Consider the following 18,073-nt stretch of genomic DNA (forward strand, 5'->3'; position numbering starts at 1 on the left):
TAGATTACCTCATATCTGGACCTCACCGTACCCCACAGCTTCCTAAATGCTGTGAGATACATATGTGCCTGTACGCATCTCTGGTGATTCATTGGCCATAGCTCATGTCTGGGTCAGCTCACAGTTGCAGATACAGATATAAATATAGTTTCAGATACGGATACTCCCACCGAATCCCCGTGTCTTGTCAGGGTGACAGAAATAAAGTTGACACTTTTCCGCGCCTCTAGCAGTGTTTAGCCCCTGATTTATGTGCTGGGAAAACAAATCAATAACATTTAACACACACTAATTTCAAGACCCACAGCATACAGACAGATACAAATTTATGGCAGCCTTTGCATAAATTCCAGCTAAACTGCAACCACGACCCGAAAGTTGATTTATATATAATTCTTAAGGCATTGCCCCAGCTATTAATTAGAGATATATCAAAATATAGCCGCCGATCGGTTGTGGGCTGGCTCTATATACATACATATATATCTCGGAATACATCTCCACCTTTTCGGGTTCAGACAAACGCCGCGCGATTTGATTTATCTCCGGACTGACCGTTTTTGGCAATCCAGCAAGGTCAAGGCGAGTTGTCAACTCGGCTTAGATTTCAACGGAATCAAGTTGTTTTTCCCTCTGGCTGGATTGCTTCAACTCTTTGGCTAATTTTTTTATTTCGATTTTTTTTTGGTTCATTTTTCTGTCTGCAGTCTCGATTAAGTTTTGTGGCGGCGCCCGAAAAACCTTTTTACCACTTTTTGCGATTTTGCATTTCTCGGAACTTTTGCAGAGTTATGACAACTGGTTGGGGGCTGGGTCTGACATTTGGCAGTCATTTGAGTGGCAGTCGAGCCCAAGGGGTTCCAGGGTTTCACTTACTAAGCGGCTTAAAACCACACCTGATTGATACTGCCCCTGCTCTTTTCGATTTTGATTTCCATGAGTTGCATCCGAGAAAAGGGCCAGACTGGCCACATTTCCTTAACCAACTTGCTTACAATTTCTCAATTCTCAATCTTTGGCTGGGGTTTTTTAATTAGCGCAGCAAATGTTAATGACGACTCGGGTCCGCTGTCAGTCGAACCTATCAAAAGATCTTTGGAGTTTGTCAATTGCAATTGTACACTGCGGGAAAAGAAATATTAAGTAGAAATTTTCTTATGTAAAAATATATTCGGAAATTAATTTGTTAAAAATAGAACTGTGCGTTACGCAGGCCACAGAATTTGTATTTATTTGGCCTATTATTTAATGAGCTTTTTAAAATAATATTTTAAAATATTTTCATATTTAAAACTAATTTTTATAAATAAGTTTCTAAAATTTCTTTTATAGGCGACTAATTTGTTTACTGTCGGTCTTGAATTTAAAACATGTCTATATTAAAATTGTATTTAAATCAACAAGCTTGCTCTGGACTATTGAAAAATAGTAAGTTTGCAGTGCATAATTTTTCGAAATTAAAAAACAAGAACGGACATATGTTAGATTCACTTTAATGAGCTGGGCGTTTGGAACCATAAATTCAAGTGGAAGCAATGAATATTAATAAGCTCACTGAGCAATTGCAATGAATGGTTTTTTTATGGGTTAGGGTGGTGCGAGTGTAGAGCAGGGTGGTGCGTTCCTGACAAATGAGATGCCACTGCTCCACAGTCCCGCAGTGCGCGATATTTTGAAAAATGCCACTGAACAAAGCCAAAATTGATGCACATTTTTCGCTTCCGGCTTCGGTTCACTCCACTTTGCTTCACGTTTTGGCATCTCCTGCCGGTTAACTGTTAACGCGTTTACTTTTCTTGTTGTTTAACGTGTGATTTATCAGCAACCGAAAAAAAACAAAAAAAAAAACAGAATAATAATCACAGTCACCGTCATCATCGTCGGATGTGTTGAACAAATTGCCTTTGTCTCTGGGCTACAAAAATTCGAACCGTACTTGGAAGTGTTGACCACTCGACCATGAAAACCGTTGGCCCCATCAAGAACTGGGTTCGAAAAAGTACCCACATTACTTCCTTAAAACCATTCATTATGTCTCTAAAGTTTTGGAAATAAGAAAACAATGGAATTTTTAAGATTCCTTTATTTGGTCTACTTGTTTGTAAAGAATGTTCCTTATTAAATATTTAGCTGTTTAAAAATGTATTATTATGGTTAAATGTAGTTAATATATGGAATTAGAAAAAAAAAAAATGTATATTAAACATAACACTCAAAAAAAACTGAAAGCTTAGTCTTACTAAGTGTGTCTTGAAATTAAACTACAGACAGTATTAAAGTATAAGTATTAATGCAATACTAAATAATGCAATCCCTCTTTTATTTTCTATACCGAAGAGTCTAAAACTGTAGTCAATGGCCATTTTTTTTGTTTTTAACTTTCATGGTATTAATTTAATACATATCTTATTGAGTACTTTTTCATACCCAATAGTTTAAAATTTACGTAACAGTAGTTTTGTTTCTATGAACTATAAATCAAGATGAATCCTAATTTCAACCGCAAAGTGTACCTCAGTTTCGTGCTGATCCTGTAACGTTGTCTAGACTCTAGTTAATACATTTATGCTACCTTTCAATTACCCGATGATGGACAGACAGGTCGGCGCTCCGTCAGACAAAGGAATCGGTAATGAGGAGCGGTGGATCCGTCTTGTTGCTTACATTAAGTGAGGCGTGCAAAATGCCTAGGAATTTGAATGAGAACGAAAGTGAATGTAATTGAAGGGAGGTTGGGGTTTTTGCAATGAAGAAACAAGTTCAGCACTTAATAAAGTCAGCGTTCTTTTCTTTATTTTATTTTACTTACAGTTCCATTTAGCGAATTGAGATAGTGGTACGCCATCAACGAAATACCAGATATGATTTACTCCAGCCTTTTCCTGCTGCTCTGCTGCACAATCCTGCTGCTGGGAACGGCGGTGTCAGGTGCACAGAATGGTAGTTTTAACAGCACTAGTCCTCACCACAACCGAACTCATCGAGGACATGGCCATGGCCATCGAACGCGTCATCAGGGAAATTACCTAGCCACGCAGCAGAGGCAGCAGCGCAGATTACAGTCGTTGAGCCAAGCCAAATCGGATGTGGAACTACTGCCCGGGGTGACCATGCAGGAGGTCACTAGATTACGACGGGTTCAACCACTCAATCCCTATAATAAAGTGCAGACACGACACCTCCACCAATCACGATCGCTCTCCGAATGGGATTATAATACATATAATATCCTGACCAACACGTTTGGTCCGCCTCCGCCGCCGATGCCTTCGTCACCACGCGCCGGAAAGGGCGAGGATAACACCCAGGATGTGGAGTTCATCGGGGTGCGGGAGCGGGGCAGGGGCTACTCCTTTGTGCCCTCAGTTAGCACCAGTGCCCCACCGCCGAATCTGAACAGGAGATCCGCCAGTCCTGGTTTTGGCAGCAGCCTGGGCACCATCCCACCACTTGTTCCGTCCAGAAGGGGCTATAGCTACACCACCACAACATCTCCTCCCCTAACCACCATCACCACCGAAAATCCCTTCGAGACGAACACCATTGGTCGGGGCTATCCCAATGATCCCAAGGAAATGGAAAGGTGAGTGGAATACTATTAAATTAAAAGAGTTTTAAAGAATGGAGTTGGGGATGAGTTGGCTATATAATATTTTATATATTTTAGTTCCTGAATACAATTATATTTTAATATTACCATATTTAAATTAAGGTGTAAAATATTAGATTTAAAATAGTTCCTATTTGATTTAAATTCATTTTATTTAAGTTAAATGTGGTTTTAATTTTTAATAACATTTCACATATTAAAAGCATTTCCAAAAATAATCAAATTAATAATTTCATTTTTAAAATAACTTTTTTGTTTTTGGCTATATGGAATATGATAATAATACTTGTTTATTTAAATGACCTATTAATTTCAAAGATAAATAACGAAACTTACTTAAATAATAAACCGTTTAGAGATATTCAAAATCGTATCTTAATCAACCAATTAAACGGCACCTAAGCCCATGGATATTAACCTTGCAATCTTCGGTTCATTGAGCCACGGCGAAGAGTAAAGCTTTTGGGTCCACACCCCTGGGATAGATGAAGATGGAGATCTGTTGGGCGGGGCGTGTCCGATTGCATTTATCAGAGTCTCAGCCCGTCGGTTCAAGGTTGATGCAGGCATAAATTGACCGAAATGCCGGCCGAGATTTACCTTTGGCCCAAGATCTGCGGCTTATCGCGTCGCCCATAAATTATTTAAATATTATGACACGCCGCGCTTTCAATGTCAGCAGCTGCGCTTCGCGGGGCTAATTCGAGCCCAGCAGAGACCAGTCCGGACCAAATGCCAGCCAACTGGCTGGAAATTAGCCCCAAGGCCAAGTGGCCGTGATTTTTCCAACCAGCTGAAGCACTTCAATTGTCGTGTGTCAATTGCAGCGAATCAATGAGCGTGCACTTGTGTTCGAAACAATTGCAATTGCAGCTCCTTAAGTGTAACATGCCGATCTTCAGTTAGATATGGCTTGTCTTCGCCTTCTTTTTTTTTATTTTTTTTATTTTTCTGTTTCCACCGATCTGGCCAAGATCGCATCGCGATGGCATTGACTCCAAAAGGCAGTCTGTCGCCTCCAATGGTCGTGGTCTTTAAGGTAATGAACTTTAACTAGTTTTCAATTGCCAGTGCCCGATGTGTGTTTCTAATTGGAATTAATGCCAGTCTACTTAAGGGCACGAAGGAATGCCACTGCAATCCTACGCCTTTGCATCTGCCCCGGGAACACGCCGCGTATGCGCAATCTGAGAGCTTAGTGCTGCAGTTGCAGATTATGACACTTTTTGATTTATGCGGTAACTGCCAAAATCACGCCACAAGGCAAACACACAGCCAGCATCATCAGTCACAGCACAGTGGCATAAAAATGTTGCAGCAAACACTTTAAGACACTTCAAATAAATTATATTGTCAATCTGACAGGTTCATTATTAATTTGTTAATAATGTAAATAGATATGTAAGCCAAAGAAACGTTCATTGGTTTTTAAGGAAATATACAGAATGGATATTAAAAACATTTATTTTTAATGATTTAATTTCAAAAGAGATAAAATGACACACAAATTACTATAAATATTTTAAGGTGCATAAATTTTAATGCAAATATTTATTGATATTTTATATGCTCTTAAATTTAGTCTTTTACTTTAATATGTATAAATTTTTAATAGAAAGATTATATATAGTATTTTAAATATAATAAAATATAAATCACAGTGTACAAAATGTACAAATCTTCTATCTTCTGGCTTCATTTTCCACTGTTATTGCCTCAATACGTAGGCGCTGCTGCCTTGCCCATTTGTTTTTCTATTTATTTAAGCACTGCACGTGCGATGCCAAGAAACTGGCAATTTCAACTGCAAGTGGCAAGTGGCAAGTTGCAACAGAGCATATGGAAATGACTTCTCGAATGGATTGGCTTCGCTTGGAGATATTCACACGCCGCCATCAGCACATAAATCCCCCTCTTGCCAACGATTGAACCTGGTTAATGGCCAGTGCAACGTTTCAATTGCGGTTACAGACTCCGTGTTAATCAGCGTCATACGCGGCGATTTGCGGATAAAAGTGAACTTAAGTCGTTTTCCGCTCCTTTGGCTATGATATCACTGGAAAAAATGCACATCAACTGCATTTTAAATTGATTTAATCCTTTAAATATATTGGCTTGCATGGAACAAAACTCTAGAAACATTTTTCACAGATATTCATTTTATTTCATAAATATTTTCTTTTACTGAATCAGTTTTAAATCGAAATAAATAGTGCTCCAAGATTTTTTTCTCTACACAGCACCACCAGAGGCGAAGGAAATTAAGTTTTTAATTAGCAACAGCGTGTTGTAACTCTATATGCAAAAGCCAAAACATTTGAACCCAAAACTGAAACCGAAAATTGGTTGTATGCTTTAGTGTTTTGGCTTCTGTTTGATAAATTCAATTGATGTCTGCACTGTGCATGTTTTGGCCAATTTGTTGTTGCTGCCGTGGCAGTTGCAGTTGCATGTGCCCGACAGTTGATTGATGTCTGTTTTTTGTTTTTTGTTTTTACTGCCACTGCTGCTGCTGCTGCTGGTGGGGCAGATCGTATTGATTGACTTTTGATTTGCCTCCGCAGTTGCGCCATCACCGATCGGGAGTGATCTGAAACGCGAGCCAATGAATTAATTATAGATTCCAGACTTCATATACGCTGAGGTGTTGATTCAGGGAGGGTGCATGTAATTTGGTGGGCGTGTCCCGCTTAAATGCCACTTGCAACTCGATTGGTACGGCAAGATACTTGTACAGATATCTCTTTTCTAGCCTAGCATAAGAATCGAAAACAAAGCAGGGCCTTGACTTCAATCAGCCGCAGCAATAAAAGCCAAAAGCAACAATTGGCAAATGCACAATCAAATGAGACAAGAGCCAGCGCGGAGTTATGTGCACTCCGAACAGCACTGTGACCCCAGACAGAGCCACAGACTGCACTTAGAAAATATTTGATAACTAAAAGAGGCAAAATAATGTTAATTTTTATATGTACAAAATTTGGGGAAAATACATGTCAACTTAAAACTTAAAATAATAAACAGGCACTACATAAAAAATGTTACCGAAGGAAATGCTGAGCTCAAAATTATAAATATATTAAAAACTTATTAATATTCATTAGGAGAACATTTTGTTAGAAATACATAAGACATACATTTTTAAAAGTAACTTCCTTTAAATTAATGGCTTTCATTTTATTCACATCTACAAAAATATTTAAATATTCAAATTCGTTTTTGTAAATGTATTATGTTTAAATTTAATATTAATATTCACACTAAAACTTGTAATAGTCCTTGTTATCCTAAAGAAATATTATATATATTCTTGACAAAATCAAATAAAAGTGGTGAAAAATGATTTATTTTAATTTGCAAAAAGGGATGCCGTGTTTAGGAGCCATAAAATCGATTTAACAATATGTATTTTTTGAGTGTGCGTCTTAGACGGCGGCCCAATCGCAGCTGGATGCGAGTCAGGGCTCGAGTCGAGTCCGCCGCCTGCAAATTGCTTGTCAACAATCGACTTTGGCTCCGAAACCCAAACTCCAGGCCAGCGATAATTATGGACACAAAGGGGAAACGGGGCCGGGTGACGAATGATTTGATATGCTGCGCTTGGAAAAACTGCACTTAGAATGCGGCTGGGCCTGTGAAAATTCGTTAACATTTTGCACCGTGAAGCATTGTGCTCAATGGCTACGCCTACGCGTGCCAAGCAAAAAAAAAAAAAAAATAAGTAATCTTGAAGACTCGAAGACTTTAAGTTTCAGCTCTGGAGCTAGTGCTGGTACTGGAGCTGGAGCTGGAGCCATAAGCTCTGGGCTTATCTGAAGTCCAAGTCATGCCATCAGGCCAGGAAACCTTGGCCCAGGCAGAAGCTCGTTTAATGAGTTTTTCTTGGGATTCATAAGGAGGCAAACTCGGTTAACTCCTACTACTTGGGGCAAAAAAAAAGACATGTACACGTGCTCATCAAAAATCAGCGGAGTACACGACGTGATACGACATCAATTGAACAAATTGCTTGACAAATGCAAATCGTTGATTTGCCATCTCAATGTTCGTTTTAATTAAGATGGATTTCTCATTCAAGCGGCTGCAAACTTTATTGAACCCTTATGGAAACCACGTTTTCGAGAGGTTTATGGCAGCCTGCACAATTTGGTGACCCCGATTCCGGCATTAGTCATGGTCAGAGTCACTGTAAATGGTTCAGTCTGGACACCTATAAAGGTGTCTCCGGAATTGTCTCAGTTTTTTTGGGTCAAAGGTCTGACAAACATATTTGTTACACTTTCCCTCAAGTGTGACATGTGTGGTATTTGTTGGAGTATCACTTTACCAGTTGAGTTATTTACTCACGATATTGAAACCTATTCAAATAAACATAAAATAATTGATGATTGAGTCACGCTAGAGTTGAACGGAAAATCAGCCTTTGGGCTTAGGAATTATTTTTAGGTTTTAAAATCACTTGGGAACTAAATAAAAAACTTTTATTACAATATATTACATGCAAAAGCACACAAACCAATTTAATTATCAGACAAAACTATTTCAAAATACATAATAAAATAACAACTGTTGTAAAATGTACAAAAAAAAAACAATGGGCCATATAAAATACCAAATAACGATCTCTAGTTTTTTTATCTGAAAGCAAACTGTTCAGAAATATCTATCACACCTCAGGCTTAGCCATAAACCATAATGAAAATTTATTAAATGAATATGCAAATCACACTTTATGGTCTAAATTTACGCCTATTGTCTGCTGCTCTGTCCACGCCATGCAATTAGTGAGTTTTTCATATAAACATGAGTAAGTCACTTGCAACATGGATTGGACAGTAGACAGTATACGGTGTACAGTGGACACTGGACAGATGGACAGCTCCGTCACAATGGAACTGCATGGGCTCAGCGGTAATTTGCAAATCACGCAGCTTCGCATCTCAAGTTGGAAATTGGGTTAATGCAATGCTGGGGGGGATTGCGACTGGAGACCGAAAGCAGTTCCCTGGTAACACACAGATTACATGGAAACCCGTTCGAGGAGTGGCTCGGGATGGGGGGTCATGGTGATGGCGATGGCGATGGCGATGGTGACGTTGTCTTTGCAGTGCTTTTGTCTTGCAGCCAGTACAAAATACAAAATACAAAAGACAACAAAACTGCGAGCGCCACACACGAGCACGAAACCAAAAGTCAGGACAGCACATGACGCACAAAATTCCAGCCAGACATGATACACTTTACCAAAATTCCAACGAAAAATAATTTCTTAAAATTATATGACTCAACAAAATCTAATTTTTTAATTTATTGTTTCTGAGGCATGTTTCTAATCTTCTATGAGTTTAATGCTGCAAGATAAAATTCCCGGAATATTTGTTTTGCTAATTGTTCTTATGATGTCAACTCTTCTGATTGACTCATCAATCATCATCATATCAAAGCTCATTTAATTGAAATCACAATGCAAATATCCCAAGCTCAAAAATTCAATCTTTCTTAATGTATAAAGAGTTTGCTGTGACAAGAAAATATTTTTTTATATTTAAATTGGTTGGTTGTTGATTTTAGAAATTTAAGAAAAACAATGGAAATTGTATATTTTTGTTTATATTTCAAATTATTTCCAGAAGCTCATGAAAATGGTTTAAATGCATATTAATTGTTTCATTTAAATTGAATAGACTTTCTATAAGCTTAATGAATTTCTAAATATCTTAAAGTCTCTATATATATGCATTTAATGTATATCATTCAATATTTTAAGCTTAAAAAATTTAAGTGTACGTTCTTATAGACCTTAAATAAATTTAAAATTTAAAAAAAATATAAATATAAATATATTTAAAATTAAGAACATTAACCTATGCATTTATTATTACATTTTTGCTGAGTGTATCAGATAAGCATGCTAGTCTGCAAGGAAAGCAAACAAGACACGCCATTTGGCTTACTTAATTATGTTGCAATTGGATACCGAGCGGTGCAACATACAACCTGGGATTTGGGACTGGGCTTGGGATTGGGTTCGGAATCGTGGAGTATGTGGACTGGACTTGATGGGATCGGTTGGTGGCGCTGCACTTGCTCCACTGAAAGCGTGGGCTGGGAGATTCGTTGGAAAATATCTTCATCTGGGGCATTTTGGCAGCAGCTTCTTTTTGGTTTTCCAATGCAGAGGGCTTTCAAAATCGGTTACGGCCTTTTCACTCGTCGTTGCGCGATTTGGATCTCAATTTCAGCATTCACATTAGGAGTGTTACATACAATATATGTATGTATAACAAAGGTAGCCCCAGAATGGGGTATGTTAATTTGATGAAAACTTGTGTGCGTTTGCCGTTTGGCTGCGCTTTTGTTGGCCAGTTCATCGGAAAGACCAAAAGCCGACGAAGAGGTGGAAATACTTACAGCAAAACAACGTAAAAATGGAAATCGTGCACGCCTCTTGCATTTCTCTGGCGTTTTCTTCGGGTCTTTGGTTTTTTGCTTTTTGGTTTTTTGGGTTCGGAGAAGGGCAGAGGCAGCAGCAGCAGCAACAGCAGCAGCAGCAGCATCCGCAGCACAGCTCACGTTGCCACTAATCGGATTTTCGGCCACGGCTCGACACGGCCGTTGTTTAAACAAGTTTGGGGCATTAATCATGATTTACACACCGACACACACTCTCAATCACATTCACACTTTGGCAGCAGAGGCTGCTGCAGGGCCCCCACAAGAAAAGGGCCCCGAATTAGTGGGGGATTTCGAATGCACAAAGGAGGGGAACAAAAAAATACAAATGGGGAGGAACCCATTGACAGGCATCGAGATCGCTTATCGCGCGATTATGTTGTAGGGAAAAACTGAAGGGGCTTGGGCGGCCACTGAACCCCACTTCCTCGGGGGCCTCAACCATCCTCTCCTATACCATATAATCAGCTCAGATTACCACAAAATAGTGCTCCATCTTCATCGCAGCGCGAAATCCCCATTTTCATCTCCAATGCAACTGCAATGTACAATGTACAATGTACGCCGTACGCCGTCTGACACTTGCGGCAATTTTCTTTTCACTTTTCGCAACAAATTCTTTCTGCGTCTTTTATTGCATAATCTGGCCAAGAGAGCAAGACAAATTTACAGCCATATTAGAACTGGCTGGCTGCGGTTAGCCGTGACTGGCGATTTCTGCCACGAATTCATAGGGTGCAATTCAAATGCCTATTGGCTTTAACAACAAGTTTGCCGACGAAGAGATCTTGTAATCTATTGGATATAACACAAGAAATAATATTTAAAATTTTTTAATCTTAAAAGGCAAATAACAAACAATTTATATATTATTATTATTATTTTTATATAGTTCTTATCTTTCAAATTGTATGAATGAATTTTTAAATATTTTTTTTTTTTGAAAGGATAACATTAAAATTGTTTTAGCGAATAGGTGAATAATAAAATGTAATGGCGATTATTCGCAAGCCATGCCTATGACTGAAAATATTTGAATGCAGCATCTGCAGACACTAAACCTTAAAATACGGAAAGCAAAGAAGTTTCGTTGGCGTAAGCCAACACATGGTAGCCAACAAATGATGGCCATATATTATCCCGATCTAGAAAAGTCCAATCTGATTTGTTGCTGACAAGTACTTCAAAGCAATGAAGAAATTCCAGCAGTGTTTGCCCATTTTTGGATGAGGAAGTAGCGGCCGTGATGGGCCCGCTTCCCATGGGGAATTGTCTGGCTGAGAATGGCAGGGAATCCCCTCCTGCGGCCTGGGTATTTGTCCAGTCGCATATTGGATTTCCACTTCAGCCGCCGCTGAGTGCTGTAATAATTCTCTGTGCAAAAAACTAGAAAAGAACAAAACCGAAAGCGGTAGAGCTGCTGCATTGGCTGCATTTTCTGCTGGCTGCTGGCTGCTGACTTTAGTTGCACTTGCCAGCCGTGGACATGACTGAAATATTATTAGAAACGGCGAGGCAGTGCGTCGTCGACGACTTTGTGGCATCTTCCTTTCCTGGGAGCCGTGGTCACATGGGCGTTGCATTTTACGCTAAGTAAGAATCCAAATAAAGCTGGGCCAGCTGGACCAGGAAGCACGTCTAAAAATGTTCGCCTCCCCTGGCAGCTGCTTCTCCTGTAGCTTCTTTCTTCATGGCTGTCGTTGTCGTGGTTGTTCCTCTGTTCCTGTTCTTTTCTGTTCAGTTCCTCTTGTCGTTGTTGTCGTCGTGGTCGTGTTACAAGTTACACGAAAAAAAACTTTTTTAAATAAGAGTTACTGAAAGGTTTTGTATTTTTAGTATATCTCTTTTTTCAACTTATATTTCTTTAACTACAAATAAATTTGAATAGTTTTTTGTTCAGTTTAACAAAATGCAGAGAGAGTCAGTAGTAAAATAAAGTTTAGCTTTGTATTTTTTTAATAACTTTTTTAAAGATTTTAAGTCAAAAACCATTTTCCATATTTTTGTATAACAAAAATGATTTATTTCATGAATCGTCTGACTAAAAAGAAAGTTTGGTGAAATTTAAAGGTGAAGTTTTATAATATAATTGTTTTCTACATTTTCAAATTATTTTCTTGAGCAAGCATAAAATTGAAAAGTTTTCTTCCAGTTTGAAAAAATGCAGAATGGAGCAGTGGGTGAGTGCATCCAACTCGCCTAATGATGCAGTGCAGCTCGTTCTGTTCTGGAAATGTGCATTCGCTGGCCGGGCCAATTTAAATTCTAATTCCATGTAGCAAATCAGATTAGCTGCCCAGTTGGCGGACCACAAATGGCCCAAACAGTTGGCCAAAGCAGCCCGCACTTGAGCCGCCTTTTCGGCCAAGTTGGGGGCCAGCCTTTTGGCTTTGGCTTTGGTCTTGGCCCGGCCCAAAAAAACATTTTCACTCCTCCTTTTGCAGACGCGGCCGTAAAAATTCATTTTACGACTGTGGCAACAATATTTTTATGTTTTTATAAATTTATTTCACATTTTCATTTGGAAACTAGATACACAGAGGCAGAGACTTGCACTTTTCTCCGGCATATTTACCATAAGCTGTTTACTGCCGTTAAGTGTCGCCAAGTTTTTGTGGCTTAGGTTTTTTACTATTCGCCTTAACTGTTTTTTAAATGCATTCACGTTGCAGTTGTTAAGATTGACAAAATGCAAACTGGTTTCCGAAATGGCCCAATCTCGAAAGAGCCCAATAAAAATGATTTAAATCGGGTTTAACTTTATTCAAAGACTCTTTATAATGCCGGGCCATCTAACTGGGGTTTCATTTTGGCTAAAACCCATTTTATCTGCCTAATTTGTTCAGTCATAAAAGAGTTGTACACAAAGGAAACTTCCAGTTTACAATTTTAATTTCCATCACAAAAACTTAATAAAGTTCCCAAGGTTTTGCTTATTTCGAACACAATGAGAAGTGCGAAAGTTGCATTTTAATTAAAAAGTAAACTTTAGTGAAGGGAATTAATATTTATCAATTTACAGGGCCTAAGTCAAGGATAAACGTTTAAATTCATTTTATTAAAAAAAGAAACGAAGGGTCTGGCGTATAAAATATCAAGGAAGTGTTTTCTTTTCGTTAACTATATAATCCTCTGCCATTTAGTTTTGTGGAGACATGGAAAATGACTCATCTTCATGAGGGCACAGTGCCGAGATTTTTATGAATCCCGAGCACTATCCATTTATTAGCCGAGGGCCCATCTACACACTCCATTAAGCCCACACACCCGCTCGGGGTCACCTCTTGGCCTGCAGCCATCGATGGCTCATTAATTTCTGCTTGGCGCTCAATGAAAATAAATCGTAAATCAATAAAGCGCATAAGAAACTTTGGCCCGTGTTTCGGATCCCCACCTCCCGTCATTTTTCTCCGTCTTTCTTTAAGTGCATCTTTTGGGTATCCTCCTGAACTGACCAATATATATCGCTGGTTGTGTTTCTTGTAAAATTTAACAGTTTTCATTTTTTTTGATTAATTGGCCCGCTTGCATTTTATTTCTGGTGGCTGCTGCTCTTCGTCTGTCTCCGAAAAAAGCAATTTTGATTGATGTTTTTATAATTTTATAGGCCTGTCGGAGGCGAAACCCTTGGACTTAACTGAGATTTTACTTCTTCTGAAGCCGAAAGAGAACGCTAAGGTCTAGCCACAGGTGTTCGGGCTTTCAGCAATTAAAAATTCAAATTTAATTTTAGCCTAAACGTTTCTAAACAAAGCAATGAAGCCATTCACAAACACACGCGCATGTGATTACACTTTGTCTGGCGCTGTCTGGCGCAGCGGGATATATACAAAGCGTCGGTGGGTGAGGGGGCGTGGCGGATCGGCAGGAGTCAGGGGTGCATCGTCTGCATGTGCACACAGAAAAAAGTGGTGCATTTCATGTAGTAAAATGTGAGGTTTTTATTAAAAGGGTTTTTTACATAGTTTTTTAGATTTAAGCAATTAAAGATATCAATTAAACAAAAATTAATGACTTTTTTTAAGACTTGTCATGATATGTAGTATACTATACGAATTTAATCTTAATTTCTATACTTCTGAGAGCTTGTCGAGTAATTTTGAAAATAGGTCTGAACTAAGTTTGAAATTAATTATTAAATAAAAATATTATTTTTCAGAAAAGGCTTTTATTAATAAAAATTCTTCAAACGTTCTTAATCAGTTAAAAAATAAGTTAAAAAGTAATTAAAATACAGTATTGGAATTTTCATAACTAATTTAGGGTTTTATAAAACCAATCAACAAAAATGGGATGCTATTGTGTTCTGTTAAAGTTAAGAATCGATCGGATTGTTTAATTTTCTGTTTGTTTTTTGTGTATTGAACCCGCTCGGAGATTTATGCAGCCAGCGGATTGGAGATGGAAATGGGAATGAGCATTTCATGTTGCACTTTGTTGGCACAGTTTCTTCTTTTCCAGCGAAGACTTCCGCATTTTGTTGGCCGTTCTTGTTATTGTATTTTCGATTGAGGCAGTATCTTTAGCTGATTCCGTTGCCGTTTGTTTGGCGCCCTTAACGCTGAGAATGCTGGCGCATAAATAACGTGAGAATTATGGTACAAGAGAAGCCAGTTACAGCTTACAGCAGACAGGAAAAGAACCAGCGCATAAATATGCATGCGCGGCAATAAAGAAATTGGTAAATGTCCCGGTCGCAGGACCATTGTGGCCAACTGTGTGCCACTTTCCGCTTTTAAATCGCGAATTTTGGCCAGCAAAAAAGCCAAGCGATCGCAGTAGTCAGTCGTCACTCAGTGGCCACGTCACGCGTTCGCAATTGTTTTTGGCCCGCATTGCCAATTACGACACCATCAGCAACCAGCAACAACAGCAGCAACAGCAACAGCAACTGCAGCAGCAACAGTAACTGCAGCAACAACTGCAACAGCAGCAACACCAAACACCAGCGTTTATTCGCAGCCTCTCAGGCCTGCCAATTTATGGATGCACCTCGCTTTTGGGCCAGTTTGCCTTTTTTTTTTGGCAACCAAAATCAAAAACTGCTTATTATCAGCGCTTTTTATGTTTGTCTGCTTGGGGCCAAAGGTCTTAAGAGCATTGGTACTTTGGATTTGGGTTGGGTTTGAGAAGCACTGGGGCATATACATATGTATGAGGCAAGGAACCAAGTGTAGTGGGTAGTTGGGTGTGTAGTAGCATTGAAAAGCCCAAAGTAGGTGTTGAAAAAGCTAGGTTTTAAGCATTAAAAATGTTTTTTTTTTTTTTAACTTTCAACACACTTTCAGTGTTCCTAAAAAATTGTAATAATACAGCTGATCTCCAACAAAATATTTGTTATTTCAAATAAATATTTAGCATATGAAAACTACATGTTTTGAATATTTCTATTTTTGCCAATCGTGAACTGGAGCAATTGGTTGCCAGGTTGCCTGGTTGCGTGGTTGCCAGTTTTTAGCCAGCTCCTCCAAATGCAAACAAATGACATGGCTGACATGGCTGCAAGTCATCGGTTGGGAGCATGTCGTGTTTGTCATCGCAGATACGAGACACTGCGTTCCAGTCCGCTGGCACTTTCCCGACACTTGTGTGACAATTGCCCAGATCCCACTCCCAAATACAACCTGTTGGCCGAGGCTCTGTCGTTATGACAGTAATTGGCCGCCGTCGTCTGGAAAAGTCAGTTTCACTTTTGCAGATGATGAGCTGCTGATTTGGGTCATCCAATCCAATTCAATTCAATCCATTCCAATATTTCACACCTCGCTCTGGTTTTCCTTGTACTCGTTTTCAGGCGGCACATTTGCATGCAACAGCGAACGGTGACGATGCCCGTGAAACGAACGGAGGTCTACTCCCGTCCCACCTGGAAGCACGTGGCCATGCCCTGCCAGCCGCCCACCTACAATGGCCAGATGTGCACCCGGGTGCAAGTGGTCCACGAGCAGGCCTACAGGGACGTCATCGACCACAAGACCGCCCAGCAGATGAGCTACGACTGCTGCACGGGCTGGAGCCGGGAAAACCCAAGGGCGGATGCGTGCATGAAACGTGAGTACTCAAAATATTCATTTCGCTTGATACTAAAATTTGGCCTTGACTTATAATTAATTATTATACCTAGTTTAATGACGCTGTCACTAGATAAAAGACAATTTTGGTAGAGCATTGCTAGTACGAGTTTTCAAGTTAAATATGCTTAAAATACAATAATATAGTATACATACTTAACTCATTTTTTGATTATAATGCCTTTATTTGAATTATTTTCGTATGAAAAAGTTATGTAAAAAATTGTATTCCTTTAAAGAAACCTGATATGTTTAGTAAAATAAGAGAGAAAAAGGTATATAATATATAAATGTTAATTAAATATTAATTTTGAATCAAATACCTTATAGCTAATTATAAATATTTTTATCCATTATTAATTTTTTCTTGAACAAAAGACACTAATTTTTCCTTAACAACAATATGTTTAAATATTTGATAATTAAAAGCTTCAAAGACTTTTTGGCATATATGTCAATATATATATTGTTTTGTTTTTCTAATCCCTAATCAAATTCTTACTTTGCTATATAGCTGTTTGCTCCACCCGATGCCAGAACGGCGGAAATTGTACGGCTCCAAGCACCTGTAGTTGTCCTTCGGGCTACACAGGACGTCACTGTGAGCAGGACGTGAACGAGTGTCAGACGGAAAAGCCCTGCGATCAGCAGTGCGTCAATACACAGGGCTCCTACTTCTGTCGCTGCCGCCAAGGATTCGTCCTGCAGGCGGATCAGCAGAGCTGCAAGAAGGTGTCCACGAATGCGGACGACGCCTTCGAGGCGCGGGATCTGGAGAACGACATTGACGACACGGATGCGGAGGTGGTGACGCGGCTGCAGAAGATCGAAAAGTCACTGGCCAACGAGCGGGTGCACACCAACGAGCTGCAAAAGTCGCTCCAGGCCACCTACAGTGTGGTAGACACACTTAAAAGTCGACTGAGCACGCTGGTAAGGATTATTATCGGTTTGAGTATTTACAAAAATAAACTTTATTACTTTCTTAACATTTATGTTGTTATGTTGTGTTATGTTATGTTTCAAAACTGGATTAGATCGAGGATTTCCTATGGTTCATATTATTTTGAATTAAAATTTTGATTTTACAAATCTTAAACAATACTGTATATTTTTCACGTTCCTATAATAACGTTTATCTTAAGCTGATTTATTTATTTTTAAAATTACATAAACTCAAATATTTAGAGATCGTATTTGCAGTTGGTATTAATTTATTTATTATTTACTTGCAGGAAAAGCAGGCTCAGGACGTCAGTCGACTTCAGACGAATCTCTACAGGACGGAGTCGCGGACCAACAAGCTTGAGGGGATGCTAAACCTGCTGATGAAGTGCCGGAACGGCCCCAATGCCAACTGCCCCTAAAACCAGAACTGCATTTCCCTATACGCTATTATTAAATGTTAGTTAACCTAATTGACCACTCTGTTCACGTGTAGCGGCTCCTGCTTGTAAGCCATTCCCGAATGCGAGTCGAGTGCCTCTGTAGTCTCTAGGATCAGCCCTCGGATCAGGATCAGGCTGTTAGTACTTAAGCGAACGTGTCATAAATGTATCGAGATCTGAAGATCTGAAGTTTTAGCCGTAAGCGCACCACCGCACTATGCACCACCCTATTATATGTGGGTGGTGCACCGATAAGTTTCTGCATGTATCTGTATATAATTTTAATGTATATGAGAAATCACTGCACAAATAAATGCATTTTCTGATTTGAATCGGTAACTTTTGTTGCGCGTTTACTGGAAATTTAATAAAAATATAAACTTCCTGGTTTACATTTGCAAATTTTAGGTCGCCGAGGTTATTCAAGACAAACATAAAATCAACAATTGTGATGCATATTCAAAAGAAAGTGGGTGACGAACTTTAAGAGGATCATTTGGCCAATTGCTAATTTTAACATTTAAAGTCAACCGTCAATTGAAACGGTTTCA

At 39.1% G+C, this 18,073-nt stretch overlaps 1 protein-coding gene across 1 annotated transcript; it reads left to right on the forward strand.

Annotated features, from left to right (window-relative positions):
• Positions 1 to 1,959: 1,959 nt before the first annotated feature.
• LOC108146384 (protein HEG homolog 1) lies at positions 1,960 to 17,854 on the forward strand. The gene is made up of 5 exons (XM_041708485.1): positions 1,960 to 1,989; positions 2,835 to 3,583; positions 15,858 to 16,114; positions 16,649 to 17,067; positions 17,370 to 17,854. The coding sequence occupies exons 1-5, from the start codon at positions 1,960 to 1,962 to the stop codon at positions 17,499 to 17,501; spliced, it is 1,587 nt and encodes a 528-aa protein (XP_041564419.1). The 3' UTR covers positions 17,502 to 17,854.
• Positions 17,855 to 18,073: the final 219 nt, after the last annotated feature.

This window comes from Drosophila elegans, unplaced genomic scaffold, assembly GCF_018152505.1.
Source record: "Drosophila elegans isolate 14027-0461.03 unplaced genomic scaffold, ASM1815250v1 contig_208, whole genome shotgun sequence".
Taxonomy (NCBI): Eukaryota; Metazoa; Arthropoda; class Insecta; order Diptera; family Drosophilidae; genus Drosophila; species Drosophila elegans.

What these genes read in the sequence shown, in the direction of transcription:
- LOC108146384 (XM_041708485.1), top strand. Translation starts at nt 1,960, where the DNA reads ATGAAAACCGTTGGCCCCATCAAGAACTGG. An exon ending in TTGGCCCCATCAAGAACTGG is followed by an intron (nt 1,990 to 2,834) that starts GTTCGAAAAAGT and finishes GAATTGAGATAG; the next exon opens with TGGTACGCCATCAACGAAAT. An exon ending in GGCGGATGCGTGCATGAAAC is followed by an intron (nt 16,115 to 16,648) that starts GTGAGTACTCAA and finishes TTTGCTATATAG; the next exon opens with CTGTTTGCTCCACCCGATGC.